Here is a 14,605-nt window from a genome sequence, read left to right as displayed (position 1 = left end):
CTGAATTATTTCCTGATCTAATTCCCTCGGGGTCACCCGATAGAATTATAGTGCATTGTATTACTTTTGCTTTACTATCTTGTCTTATGCGGCATTTTTCAAAACTGTTCCAGGCATGTTCACCTTCAGATGATTGTCTCGGGCCTAGAACACTCAATACTGGAAAGACAGAGGATGACGAAGATGAGGAGGCAATGAGTGAGGATGACTTTGTGGTGAGTTGTCTGGCCTGATGTGTTGTTGACTGCCATGTAAAAGTCAAGTAGTGCCATGTAGAATGTTAGATTTGCTTGTTGTGAACCTTTAGGCTAAGATAGTCTAGTGGGAAGGAACTTTTAGTAACAAATAGGTGCACCACCCAATGCCATATACTCCTTATATAGAAGTATACACTGTGTTTTAAAAAATAAATTTCTATATTCTTGCAGTAGATAGTACCATCTATACTAGAAAGGAAAGGTCCTATAAAGCTATGTCTGGAAACAAATGCTTGTTAAGTATGAGCCATTTTACTTGTTCCTGGAGCAGTCAGTACTCGGTGGTGCAGGCTTTCCCCCTTTTGATGTTCATTGCTCATTTCTGATTGGTTTAGTCTGTCTGTTTGCTTAAAGGGCAGCTTCCAGATTGGCTCTTTTCAATTTGCTTCATGCTTGTGTAAGGTTTGAAGCTCATTGCCCAGAAATGTTTCCCAAAGCAGTACTGAAATAACTCAATAAAATCATCTTTAAAGACTAGAAAATTTGTGAATGCTGTTAAGCACAAAACACCTATGATTGATTATCATAATCAGTGGTAGCTCAGTGCATAGTGTATAAGTCTAGAAATTGTGGAGTTCCTGGCTCAAATCTTGCTAGCAAATACTTTTTAACTTTTAAATAAATTCTTCACTTGTTACCAAATAGAAATGTTAATTATGAAGTATTAAATAACATTTTAATAAAAAACTAACATTTAATTACATTTAACTACTGGTATTCTAAAAATAAGTTAAATTTTACACAGACATGCAAAATGCCTTATTCTTAAATGGAAAAAAAACTATTGTACACTTCAACAATACTTTTCAGCCTCTATAAATATAAAAGCTTTTTATTTTCTATCTGATGTTTTCATTTTTTGAACAAAATTGCAATTACTTATTAATACTAGCTTTTTCTTGCAGTTAGTAATTTAAAATAAAAACATAGTTTTATTAAAAAATTATGATTCAGTGTTTGTTCATAAGTATTTCTACTTAAATTTAAATAAAATTAAAAAACATTTAAAAATAATAATATTTGAACCACCAACTGTACAGTTATAGTAATTTGCACTATGTGCTTGACTGTTGATGACTGAATTAACACATCACAAATGTTTTTTACTTTAATTCAAAAATCTTCTAATTTTTAAAGATTTTTTTAGTTTATTTGAGAATTGTGGCATACTACTACAGGAAATTAATGCACTGGTATTGAGCTATAAAGCCTATAGGTATGAACACAATCAAAGAAAATATGACCATTAGGTCCACTTGTCAGTGCTCTGATTGTAATGCCGTTGTCAGGCAGTGGCACTTACACTTGCCTTCTAAATTAGTCCATTGACATCAGCATAAGATTAATGATCCTGTGAAGTGTGAACAGTGTAAACACTGAAATAGAACCCTATTATTCAATGTGAGAAATGGCAGACATTGTATTCTGGAATGGTTTGTCTAATTGTGTTAACGAACAGGTACATTTTGTGTATGTCGGGTGACATTTTCGATACCACATTGTATCTGAAGAAATGTGTGGCAGGTTCTTTGAGTGACTTCCCGACATGCGATCATTTTCAATAAGGATAAGGAATTGCTGTAGTCTCCTCTCAGTTTACACACCAGATTTGGAGGAGCAAATGTTTTGATTAGGAGAAAATGATGCAGAGGCAAGTGGGTGTACAATTGAAACCATGCTCTTGCATGGTCAGTTTTGCATGAAAGTCCTGTGCAAGCTCTCAGGCCTCAAGACCACCACGCCAGGCCACAGTCTACAGTTCACAGCTTGCATTTTATATATGGATGAGAAGAGAATCACTTTCATTGAGATGATAAATTGCCACATTAATCGTGTGTGGGCATCTGCAAATCTTTGAGTGATTGTAGAAGCAAGGTACGAGGTTCACTTTAGTATCAGTGTATGGGGAGGAATTGTTAGTGACAGACACTTTACCAGACAAATCAACAGGTGCTGTTTATTACAAATTTGTGTGTGATTGATTACCTCTGCTGTTGGAGAAGCTGTTATCTTGTGGATAAGTATTAACTTACTGTTTCGCAGCTGAATTTTTGCTACCGGTATTTGTGTTGCAAAACATGTTTCAAATAGTGGTAAATGGCATCTTCACTGGTCTACAATGGTGATAAAAAAGAGACTTGTTTGCATAACTGTATTTTCTTTCGAGATACGTAGGAAAGGAAGATAATAAAAGACAAATAGGCAGCTTTGAGAGAAGTAGTAATGAAGGCAGAAGATGGTTGACTAGGTATAAAGCCAAGTTGCAGTAGAGATCTCTGGATAACACAGGAGGAAAAAAAAATTGGGGAAAGAGAAAAATATAAAGATGCAGCATATGAAACAGGTGAAAGGGATTACACATGTCTAAAACATGAGATTGACAGAAAGTGCAAGCGATTAAGCAAGAATAGCTAAATGACAGACTGTAAAAATTTACATGTCTACGGTAAAGATAGATGCAGCATATAGGAAATTAAAGAGATCTCTGCAGAAAATGGAAGTTCATACAAGGGAAGTGAGGGCAGTATTATAGAAAGAGAAGAGGAAGTAGATGAAGAGGAGATGGGAGATATGGATATTGCAGTAACATTATGATGGAACATTGCAAGACCTAAGTGGAAACAAGGCCCCTGGAGTAGACAACATTCCCTAGTATTATTGAGAACCTTTGAAAGCCCTGCATGACAAAACTATTCCACCTTCTTTGCAACATATACGAGAAAGGTGAGAAGTGTGTGATAGTTCAAATTCCAAGGAAGGCAGTGGTTGACAGGTGTGAATATTACCAGACTATCAGTTTAATAAATCTAAGTTGTGAAATACTGATACAAATTATTTACGGAAGATTGGAAAAACTGGTGGAACCCGACCTCAGGGATGATCAGTTTGGGTTCAAGAGAAGTATAGAAACACACAAATGGGTACTAACCCTAAGACCTATCTTAGAAGATAGATTAAAGTAAGGCAAAGCTATAAAGGGCATCAAATTAAAAAAGAGACCAATAGAAATAATGTAAGTAAACTGTTTATTATTTCGAGAGTAATCACTATAACTCAATACGAGGGTCATTTTTAAAGTCAGAACTGACAGCTCATTTTGTGCACGCATCGTGTCACATGACAGCCATTCCCAGTCAGCCATTCTTAGCCAGTCTCTCACTATGCTGCCAATACGTTTCACATTTCTGCCAGTGTTAGTTGCATGGTTAAACTGCTTCCTTTGTCACCATGTCAATCAGTAATCCTGCCGATTGTGAAGTGTGCTTGGTTATTCAGTTTTTAAATGCAAAACAAATCCGTCCTGCTGAAATTCACTGGCAGCTGATTGAAGTTTATGGCGCTGGTGTAATGAATGGTGGAAATGTGTATAAATGGTGTAGGTGTTTAATGAAGGAAGAAAAATGTTCATAGTGAGGATTGCTCTGGACGGCCCACTGTTATGAATAAAGACTTGACACAAAAAGTTGATGAGGTAGTTCACCAGAACAGACAGCTTCACTATTGACAAACTGCATCAGACATATCAACAAGTTTCAAGATTAGTAGTGTATCACACTGTTACTGACAAATTTCACTACAAACAAATGTGTACAAGATGGGTGCCGAAAATGTCAACAGAAGAACACACAACAAAGCGAATGGAACATTCTTTGTCCACTTTGGAGTGCTGTGACAAGGATGGTGATGCATTCTTGAGTCACATTGCGGCTGATGATCCAACATGAAAAGCAATTGGAAAATGATGACATGTTGAAAGTAACTGGCACTAACTGGTCTCATGGTCAGGTTGCAGAGTTCTTTGATGCTGGGATCCGAAAGCTGGTCCACGACCTGAGAAGTGTTAAAATTTTCAAGGTGACTTATGTTAAAAAGTGAAAAATTTGCATATCATAGTTTGTGAAACAATTTACATTTGTAAATAAATTTGCTCTTACTCCATTACAAATCGGTTCTTACATTAAAAATAACCCTTTTACATTTATCCTATTGTGAGACAAGATGGTCAGTGCCTTCGTGAAAAAATTTTTGCAGTTGCGTACAGAACCATGAGTGAACCAAGGCAAGCATCTCATCATCTGAAGAAAATTGAGGGCCATGAATGTCTTTCTTCAGGACTTCAGAAATATGGAAATTGCATGTGGAGAGATCAGGACTGTGTAAAGGATGTCATGTGTTATGGCTTTCCAGCGGAACTTGTGCAGTGTAGTCAAAACAAGCTGTGAAACATGTGGTCATGCCAGGAAGCCTTTACACATCCTCCACACAGTACTGATATCTCTGCATACATTCCCATATTTTTGGAGCCCTGAAGTAAGACATTTGTGGCCACTGATTTGCTTTGGACAAAGAGGACACCTGGGTACAATCGTGGTTTCTTAGGCAGCAACAAACATTTTTCCATAAATTCCATCTTTTCTCATAGTGGGATAAATGTATTAACAGTTAAGGTGGTTACTTTAGAAATAATAAACAGTTTTCTTGCTTTTTTTCCATCTGTCTTGTTTTCATTTGACTGCCCCTTATACATTTATAGCATTTGTAGATTTTACAGAAAACTTTGGACAATGTTGAGTGGAATACACCCTTTGAAAATTCAGAAGCTGGCATGGATAAAATACAGGGTATGAAAGGTTATTTACAATTTATATAGAGACCAAACAACAGTTATAAGTATCGAAGGACTTGGGAAGGGAAGCGTAGTGGAGAGGGAGCGAGATAGGGTTGCTACCTAACTCCAGTAAAGAAAACCGAGGAGATATTTGGAAAGGGAATTAGAGTTAAGGGAGAAGAATTAAAAACTATGAGATTTGTCACACTCACACTGTAATTCTTTCACATACACCAAAGGACCTGGAAGTAGAGTTGAACAGAATGGATAGTGTGTTGAGAAGAGGTTGTCTGATGAACAACAAAAGTAAGACAGAGGCAATGGAATGTAGTCGAATTAAATCAGGTGATGATGAGGGAATTAGATTAAGAAATTAGACATTGATGAGTTTTGGTGTTTGGGCCGCAAAAAACTGACAATGGCAAAAGTAATGAGGAGGAGATATAAAACGGAGATGCCATGCCCAGACAAAATTTTCTGTAAAAGTGGAATTTGTTAATGCCTAAAGTGTTAAGAAGTCTTATCTGAAGTTATTGGTCTGGAGTGCAATATTGTATGAACGTGAAATGTGTATTATAAGCAGTTGAAGCAGGAACAGAATAGAAGCTAAATGTGGTGCTACAGAAAAAATCTGAAGATTAGATAGGTAGATTGAGTAACTGATGAAGAGCTACTGACTCAAAATGTGGGTAAAAGAAGTTTATGACTCAACTTGGCTAAGAACAGGAATCGGTTGATAGGGCACATCATGAGGCATCAAGGAATCGTCACTTTGGTTAATGGAGGGAAGTGTGTTGGGGAGGGGGGGGGGGGTTAAGAATTGTAGGAGGAGACCAAGGGATAAATACAGAAAGCAGATTGAGAAGGATGTAGGTTGCACTAGTTATTCAGAGATGAAGCAGCTTGCACTGAGTACACAAGTATATATTTGTGTGGATTCTGGGCAGTTAACTAATTCTTTGGCATACCTGGCAAGTTCCTTAGACTTTTCTTGATTCTCTAGATCCAGTAGATCCAATCACCCATTTTCTTTCTTGTAGCGGAGACTTTGTGGTTGATAGCCTATGAAGTTCTCACAGAAATTTCATGTGCTGCTTTTTTCAAAGTCTCTCTTCATTTCAACTATCTGCCTGTTTTCGTATTTTCTTTTGCCTTTCTGATTAATTTCACAGTACCTTCCATCACTATCAATAATGTTTTGTAGTTGTTTCCTGTCTTATTGCCAGTCCAATTGTTGTAAGCATACTGTCGAGATTGAAGTGCATATTCACATTCTTCATTCCATGAAGGATGCATTTTCCTTTTATGTAGAGGAATTGAAGTATGTGTGGTTTTTATCAGTTTTCTTATGAGTTATTGCCAATTGTTTGACTGCTTTTTCTCTATTTCTTCCGTAAGAAGTGGATAGATTCTACTAATTTCAAATTTGGGGATCTATGTCTTCTTTTTCGTGAACCTCTGAGGCTTTAAATATAGTTGTATTCTTGTCAGTTAATAGTCTATGTTTGCACTGTTTCTGACATGGACGTTCATAATTTCTCTATGGTTTCAATAAGAGACTGCTACATGGTAAATTTCGAATTTAGCAATGAATGTGTTAAGTGATCTCCAGGTCACGTGTTTTGATGGTTTCTTTTTGAAGGGTTTTGATACAATTTTAAGGTTGAATATCGTGCATAGTTCAACTAATCTTCGTGTATTTTGGTTGATCCATTTATGTGCTGGGAATTTTCCGGTTGTTTTCCTGTGCTTTCTTCTTTTGCCTAGCTGAGCTTTGATATCACTTAGTAAGATTCTGACCTGATTTTGTGGAATTTTAGATATTGTTTCTGGTAACATTTCCCATGCTTTGTCTACCTTTTCACTATTGGTTCTATTTTCAACATAGATTGGTATGTATTCACTGTTTAACGTGTTTTATTTCCATACTTCAGAGTTATTGTCATTAGTCTATTTTACAGGCATTAAGTTTGTTGTGGAGGTGAGTGTGTCTTTCTTGACTGCAAAAGTGGCCCATAAAAGTGGTGTTTTTTTTCAGTATTCAATTATCTGCTTTACTTTTGAAAAGTCTGTGGTTCCCAAAATCCATTGGCCAGTCAGTCTTGTTTCTTAGAGTGCCAGTATTTGTATTTTTTTCCATTTAGGGTTTGTTCTAGTTCATGCAACAATCCTGCTCATAAGTCTATTTGTATTTAGTGTGCTGGCCAGTTTTTAGGGCTGTATTGTTAGTTCCAGAATAAGAAAACCAGCCATACCTCTGGTGATCAGACACTGACCACTTTGCCACTTGCTATAATTTGGTCATGAGTGTTTTCGCAGTATGTCTCTTCTGCCTGTAGACTAGTTCGCTTCCTCTCTGCTCTTACAAGGCATCACATATATATCACTGTATATTACTGTTGTTCTTGATGATGATATTATTATTATTATTATTATTATTATTATCATTATTATCATTATAGATGCTCTTAATCCTTGTTTCAGGTGGTCAAGCATGAAGTGGAGTCAGTAGGTAGTGACAGCGAACAAGAAAGGTAATGTGCAGTTGTTTGTGTCTTTTCTTTTTCATTTTGTGCATGGGTTGTTTCGGAGCTTCATGTTTGATGAAATGGTCCACCAGAATGTAAGGCTAGACATATACTGATGAGTCAAAACATTATGGCCACTGTCCACTGGGAGGTTGAATGCCTCCTGATTGTGTTGTTTGCATGATGCAGTAAGGAAAGAATGTAAGCAGAAGAGAGATGAATGGGCAGTCATTATAGCAAATGCGGCAAATGCGGAAATCCACAGGTATAAGCAGTTTCGACAAAGGGCACATTGTTGTGGCATTGCGGCTGGAAACGAGAATCTCTGAAATGGCATAATTGATCATCTGTCGGCAAACTGCTGCTATGAGCACTATGAAAAGTGGTTGAAGGATGTGAAATAACAAGTAGGCCCAATAATATTGGACAACCACATCTCATCACAAAACATAGAGGTCGAAGGTTCCCCCACTGTGTAATCCAGGATAGGCAGCAATCTGTTGCAGATCTGACAACAGAGTACAATTTTGTTGCAGGCACAAGTCTGTTGCAGGTGCAAGTGTTTTGGAGCACACCATTCAAAGGTCATTGTTGGACATGGAGCTTCACATCACATGACCCCTATGTGTTTGTGTGTTGACCCAACAACATTGTCATTTATGATTGCAATGGGCACAGTATCACTGAGTTTACACCATGGATCAATAGAAATATGTCACCTGTCAAATGAATCGCATTTCTTGTTACACCAGGTCGATAGTTTGGTCCTTAAACGCCGTCATCCAGGCGAATGGCTGCACAAAACATGCACCACACAACAGATACAGGCTGGTGAAGGCAGAATTATGGTATGGGGTACACTAAGCTGGGCTTCCACGAGATCTTTATTGGTAATTGAAAGTATCATGACAGCAGTGAACAATGTGAACATTATTGCAGACCACATGTCTCACTTCATGATCTGCCCCTGTGGTCATGACATCTTTCAGCAGGGTAACTGTCCGTGTTGCAAGATCAGCATCATGCTACAGTTGTTTGAGGGGCATTGTAGTGAATTCACATTGATGTCTTGGCCAGCAAAAGTTCCTGATCTGTACACACTGGAACACGTATGGGGTGCCAGCTTCTTGTCCATTAACCGCCATCCTGTAATACTGTGGGAATTGCTTGACCTGTGCATAGACATCTGGTGCCACATACTTCTGGAATCATATGAAGGACTTGTAGAATCCATGCAGTGCAGAATCCCTATTGTACTGTGTTTCAAAGGTGGAACAACACGCTATTATTAAACAGGTGGTCATAACGTTTTGGCACGTGGAATACTGAATGCTAGAGACCAGTTCCAATAATGTTCACACTTGTGATCTGCTGTGGCCTGCTCAGCCGTGTAATCCTGTACCATCGGAAGCATGCAGCATGTCCATTTCAAGATTAGTCACACAAACTTCTGCTAAAACTTTGAATCTTCATGAAGATTCTGAGGGGCAGATGTTGGACTCTGCATCTGTTGAAGGTACACAGTTGACACTGTTGTAGAGTGGCCTCACTGTGAGGAGAAACATCATCAGTTCTTTTTGACTATCCGAATTACATTCATGGGAGGATCTAGATCCATTATGTGGCTGGAAAAGGATGAATGCTTCTTTTTCTTGGGTGTCTTGGTTCACCATAAAACCAGCAGCATCCTGGGACACAGTGCTCCTGCATTTAGTAATACAGATCTTTACCATATAGCAGAAAGTTTTCATCTTCTAGTGCAGACTCCATTACACTTGAACACAGTGCACATTTGATTTGATTACTGGTGAGGGCTGTCTACAGGAAGAACTCGAATACCTCAAAAAAAGTCAGTGAAGATAGTGCCTGTCCACTGTGGAAGATCCACAAGGCTTTGCAATTAAAACGGAAGGTCAATGTCTCACCTCAAGAGGCTGAAGAGGAAAGGTTGATGTCCATGGCCTTTCTATTGGTCACAGGGAATCTGTCTTCTAAAATAGTTTGTATCCTCTCTAAACATAGTCAAGCTTATTTTTTCTGGCAATAACAAAGATAGCCACACTCCTTGGCTCTGTGAAGGAGGACTGGATTCTACAGAAGGCTAGCATATATAAAATTCTCTGTTGTATTTGTGACTTACTTTATGTATAGTTCAAGGATGAAGTCTGCTGTGCACTGTACTGAGCAAGCTATGCAGTGGAGCAAGAACATGCTGATTTCAACATCTGTTTCATCCTCCTGGGATTCATTTTTCAGGGAAGATATTAAAATAAATTTGATGAGTGAGTTAAGTTATTGTGATGACGATTTTAATTTTGACAGAGTGTGGAGTCGGGCATTGGGAGTAATTAACTCTTGTTGACAATGGTACTGTACTCAAGTTGACCGGAATCGTGAAACAACATCCTTCACTACCGTATCATGGTAGCAAATATGTCTGCCACCCGTGTCGTATTTCTTCCACATTGATCGCCATGTACTCATTCGTACTTGGCTCGCCTCATCACTATGTAAGTTAAGTAGGTGCAATTTACCATCTTTCTCTCTGGTTTGCCCGGAAGATCACTGAATTTGTGGCTGTCAGCCCTTCTTTTAACTATAATCTATTGTAGAGTCTTTGAGGAGGAGGAGGAAATTAGTGTTTAATGTGCTGTCAACAACGAGGTCATTAGAGACGGAGCACAAGCTCGGATTAGGGAAGGATTGGTAAGGAAATCAGCATTTGCCAGAAGTGATCTAGGGAAATCATGGAAAATCTAAATCAGGATGGCTGGACACAGGATTGAACCGTCGTCCTCCTGAATGCGAGTCCAGTGTGACCCCTGCGCCACCTCACTCGGTAGGGCCTTTGAACAAGAAACTGCATCCAGTACCTGGAAGAAAGCACAAACCGCATCCATTTACAAGAAGGATAGTAGAAGTGATCCACAAAACTACCATTCAATATCCTTGACATCAGTGTGTTATAGACTCTTAGCACATGTTCTGATGTTAAACATAATTGAGTATCTTGAACAGAATGTCCTCCTCCATGCCATCTAACATAGATTCCGAAAACATTAATTGTGTGAAACCTAACTTGTATATTTCTCATATGGTATACTGAAAGCCTTGGATCGAGGCAGTCAGCCACATGAAATAGTTCTAGATTTCCAAAAAGCATTTGACTTGGTACCTCATCTACGTACATCGTGAAAGTATTATCATATGGGGTAAGGAATGAAATTTGTGTGAATTGATGGTTTTTTTGATAGGGAGGATACAGCATGTTATCTCAGATGGGGAGTCATCAACAGATGTAGAAGTAGTCTGACCAGATTTCAAAGAGGAAAAACGCATACACTAGTGTTTATACACAACTTCATTACTTTGCGTACTCCTTACCTTTATTGACAGTCGTCGTGATATTTTGAAATTGATAATAGGCCTATGATGATGGTGCAGCAGCTGAAAAACTGATAGCAAGAATGGCATTTGTGAATTAGAAAGGAACATGGGGGTACATTACACATTAATAAAATTCATTACCCGTAAATAAAATTCTTTTCTTCACAAATAAAAGAAATCAGTATACAGTTTTTTTTATTGTAATATCCTGGATATATTTTCTGCAACATTTAGTCACTTATTATATACTTAAGTACAATTTTTAATCCTAAAAAAATCTGTAATATTACTACTCAGTAATTAGATAGACACAAATTATATATTTCACACTAAAATTTAAGATTTCATTTGACGGTAGACTGTTAGGGCAAATGTGCTTATGAGCCAAACAATATTTGATAAGCATTGCTAAAACACACCACATCTCTCACACTCTTCACCAAATTAACTTCCATATGGCTGCAATCCTGTTATGAGAAATGGTGTGAGTGATGCTCCGTTATACCTCCTTTGGTTTTGGTTTTACTTGCATTGAGTACCATAAAGTGAAAGGTCGGCAAGTTATGGGCAGGGGTAGCTAATACCTATGTTTCTTTGATACATATCCCTTACTCTTTCATTAGCCTTTTTTATGTTTATTCCAGTCTATGTCTTCCTGTATAATTTTTACCCTCTACAGCTCCATCTAGTACCATGGAAGTTATCCCCTGATGTCTTAACTGATGTCCTGCCATCCTGCCCCTTCTTCTTGTCACTGTTTCCCACATATTCCATTCCTCGTCCATTCTGTGGAGAACCTCCTCATTCTTTACCTGATTTTCAACATTTTTCTGTAGCACCACATCTCAAATTCTTCGATTCTCTTCTTTTCCGGTTTCCTCATAGTCCATGTCTCACTACCATACAATGATGTAGGCCAAATGTACATTCTTGGGAATTTCTTCCTCAGACTGAGGCCTTTGTTTGGTACAAGTAGACTTCTCTTGCCCAGGAATGCCCTTTTTGAGGTGCTAGTCAGCTTTTTATGTTCTCCTTGCTCTATCTATCGTGGATTATTTTGCTGGCTAGGTAGTAGGATTCCTTAACTTCATCTACTTTGTGATCACCAGCCCTCATGTTTAGTTTCTCATTGTTCTCATTTCTGATACTTGTCATTACTTTTGTCTTTCTTTGATTTGCTCTCAATCCCTATTCTGTACTCATTAACCTGTTCTTTCCATTAAGCAAATCCTGTAATTATTGTTCACTTTCACTGAGGGTAGCAATGTCATCAGCAAATCTTATCATTGATATCCTTTCACCTGAATTTTAATTCCACCCCTGAACTTTTCTTTTATTTCTGTGATTGCTTCCTCGATGTATAGATTGAACAGTAGGGGTGAGAGACTACATCCTTGTCTTACACTCCGAGCACTTCGTATTTGGTCTTCCACTCTTATTGTTCCTCTTGGTTCTCATATGCATTGTATATTCCTCATCTTTCCCTGTAGCTTACCCCTATTTTTCTCAGAATTTCGAACATCTTGTGAAACACTTTCTTCATCAGGTCAACAGATCCTATGAATGTGTCTTGATTTTTTTTAGTCTTGCTTGCATTGTCAACCACCTTTCTTGTGCCTTTACCTTTCCTAAAGCCAAAATGATCCTCGTCTAACATATCCTCAATATTCTTTTCCATTTTTCTGTATGTTATTCTTTCACATTGCTAAATGTGCCCAGGACATTTCTTAGTGCTGCAATAAGAGCATTTTTCATTTTGGTTTAATATCTATGCATTGTACATCTAACAATTCTGTTGATATAAATAGTGGGATGATGGCAGCATGAGGAAACTTTTGATATCAAATTCATATGCAAATTAATTAAATTGACCAATTAATTACCACCCCTTCCCCAGAAGACATGTTGTGTTTTCTCCAACCGGCACATGAGGCCCCAGCCGCTATCGCTCCCAACCCTCCCTCCTTCCCATCCCCCTCCACCTCTCTCTCTCCACCTCCTCCTCCCCCACATACCCTATCAGTGAGAATTTCGAATTTTGGTGGGAATTTAGAATTTTGATGGGTATTTCATTATCCCAGGATGGTCTGATGTCCCACTACACCTCCCACTCAGGAACTGTCAGAAAATTAACAATGGCAGTGAGCTTTCCAGGACTTGAACTCTGATACTTCTGGATGGAATGCCAAAGTGAATCCCCAAACACGTGGAAACTGTCCAGATGTAGGAGAGGAAGGTTAGGTTAGTGTACATTATTTATTTCGGTTGGGTAAAGATCGGTCTTAACTATGTAATGAATCATAAGAACACTCCTAATTACACAACTGTATGCGTACTGTTACACAAGGAGTGCCTAAAATTGCAATACAGCTCAAAAATTGAAGATACCATACAACTGGTGTTATCCTGCTGGGAAAAAATTTCGCAATAGCACTCGAAACTAGTGGCAGACATACTCTCAGACTCTGTCCTTCACCTAGAAGTTGGTGGGGAAAAGGCTAGAGTGGAAGATACTACCTTTATTTTTTGGCGGGAAATATCTTCAACTGACGAGATGATGGTCTTGGGCAGAAAGGAGTTTATTAAGTGTATAACCTGTAAACATGCAGCTGAGGACTGTATGTATTGCTGTTTGATGTCAGAGTTCCCTACAGATGCCTTGCGCTGCATTGCTTGACAATCACCCTGCAGCTCAGGTAATTGGAATTCAGTAAAGTCAACACTCTACCACAACTGATAGGAAATGCTTCGTTGTTCAAATTACACACTGAAATAGTCATGGGGGGGGGGGGGGGGGGGGGAGTCATAATGCAACACATGTACTGTGGCCTAAGGAAAATCGTTGTCCCAATGATTGCACCAGGAGAGAGAGGTGGCAACTACCCGTATGTTCTCAGTGATGTGCAGTCACAAACTACTGAACTTAAAAGCCACTCATCCCTCTCCTCATCATACTCACCATGGGTGAGGCTACAGCCTTTTTCAAATCGCCAGCTGCTACCACTTCTGTGTGGCACCTATGTTGATCTCCCCATCCTCATCCGTCCTCGGTGTGCACATGGCTGCATTGTCCTACCAGCCACTCTGTTTTAACGATACCAGCATACACAAAAGGCCATAATGACCACTGAACAAAGCAAGATAAATGACGGCCACCCTGAGAGCAAATTCTTTGTATAAAATGCAGCCACGCTGCACAGCCCCCAGCTGCCTTGGGTGACCACACACTCAGCCTGTCTCCCACCCACAATTGCATGGCAATCTGCAGCAGAGAACACTTTTATTTAATGTCAACATACCTCCTATAAGTGATCATCTATTAAGAAAAAGAAAACACAATCCTGACAGTAATAAATGCCATCTTTCCACGAAATAGGTGCAGTCCATTTTGTTTTACTTTTATTAACAAAAACTGTATAGTTTCTAATTTCAACTGGTTTCTAATTTCAACTGAAGGATACAATTTGCATCTCCCTCTCCCCCTGCACCCCATTATTTTGCAACATCCAATGAAGTGGAAAAACACTACAGAAATGTCGCCAATTACAGATTACGAACTGCAGAGGCCGGGCTACACATCTGCAATACATCTCCACCCTGCATAAAATCGGAAAAAAGGGAAAGATACTACTACTATTTAGCTGCAAAAGCTACCAATCACTGCAGAATGTCCTCGTTATTTTGAAACCATCATCAGAGTAAAGAAAAAGAGAGAATTTAAACTCTGAAGAAAAAAGTCTATGTTAAGCAATTTATTTCCGCTTAACGGACAAATTACACACCTTGAGAGCATCCCTCTCATTCAAATCAGTGTCTGTAAGTAA

The 14,605-nt window shown here is 38.6% G+C and overlaps 1 protein-coding gene across 5 annotated transcripts in view; it reads left to right on the top strand.

Moving 5' to 3' along the window:
- The window catches only part of LOC126210137 (zinc finger protein 235-like), an 85,840-nt gene that overhangs the window by 45,966 nt on the left and 25,269 nt on the right, over positions 1-14,605 (top strand). For all 5 annotated transcript variants that reach the window (XR_007540617.1, XR_007540616.1, XR_007540615.1 and 2 more), the window contains exons 4-5: positions 114-215; positions 7,351-7,400. Coding sequence is in view for 2 of the 5 variants with exons in the window: in XM_049939287.1 (XP_049795244.1) it covers positions 114-215; positions 7,351-7,400 (152 nt within the window). In the remaining 3 variants the exon portion in view is untranslated. The remainder of the gene's footprint in view (positions 1-113; positions 216-7,350; positions 7,401-14,605) is intronic.

This window comes from Schistocerca nitens, chromosome 10 (genome assembly GCF_023898315.1).
Source record: "Schistocerca nitens isolate TAMUIC-IGC-003100 chromosome 10, iqSchNite1.1, whole genome shotgun sequence".
In the NCBI taxonomy this organism is placed as follows: Eukaryota; Metazoa; Arthropoda; class Insecta; order Orthoptera; family Acrididae; genus Schistocerca; species Schistocerca nitens.
The sequence above is the reverse complement of the archived record's forward strand: the minus strand, read 5'-3'. Positions and strand labels throughout refer to the sequence as shown.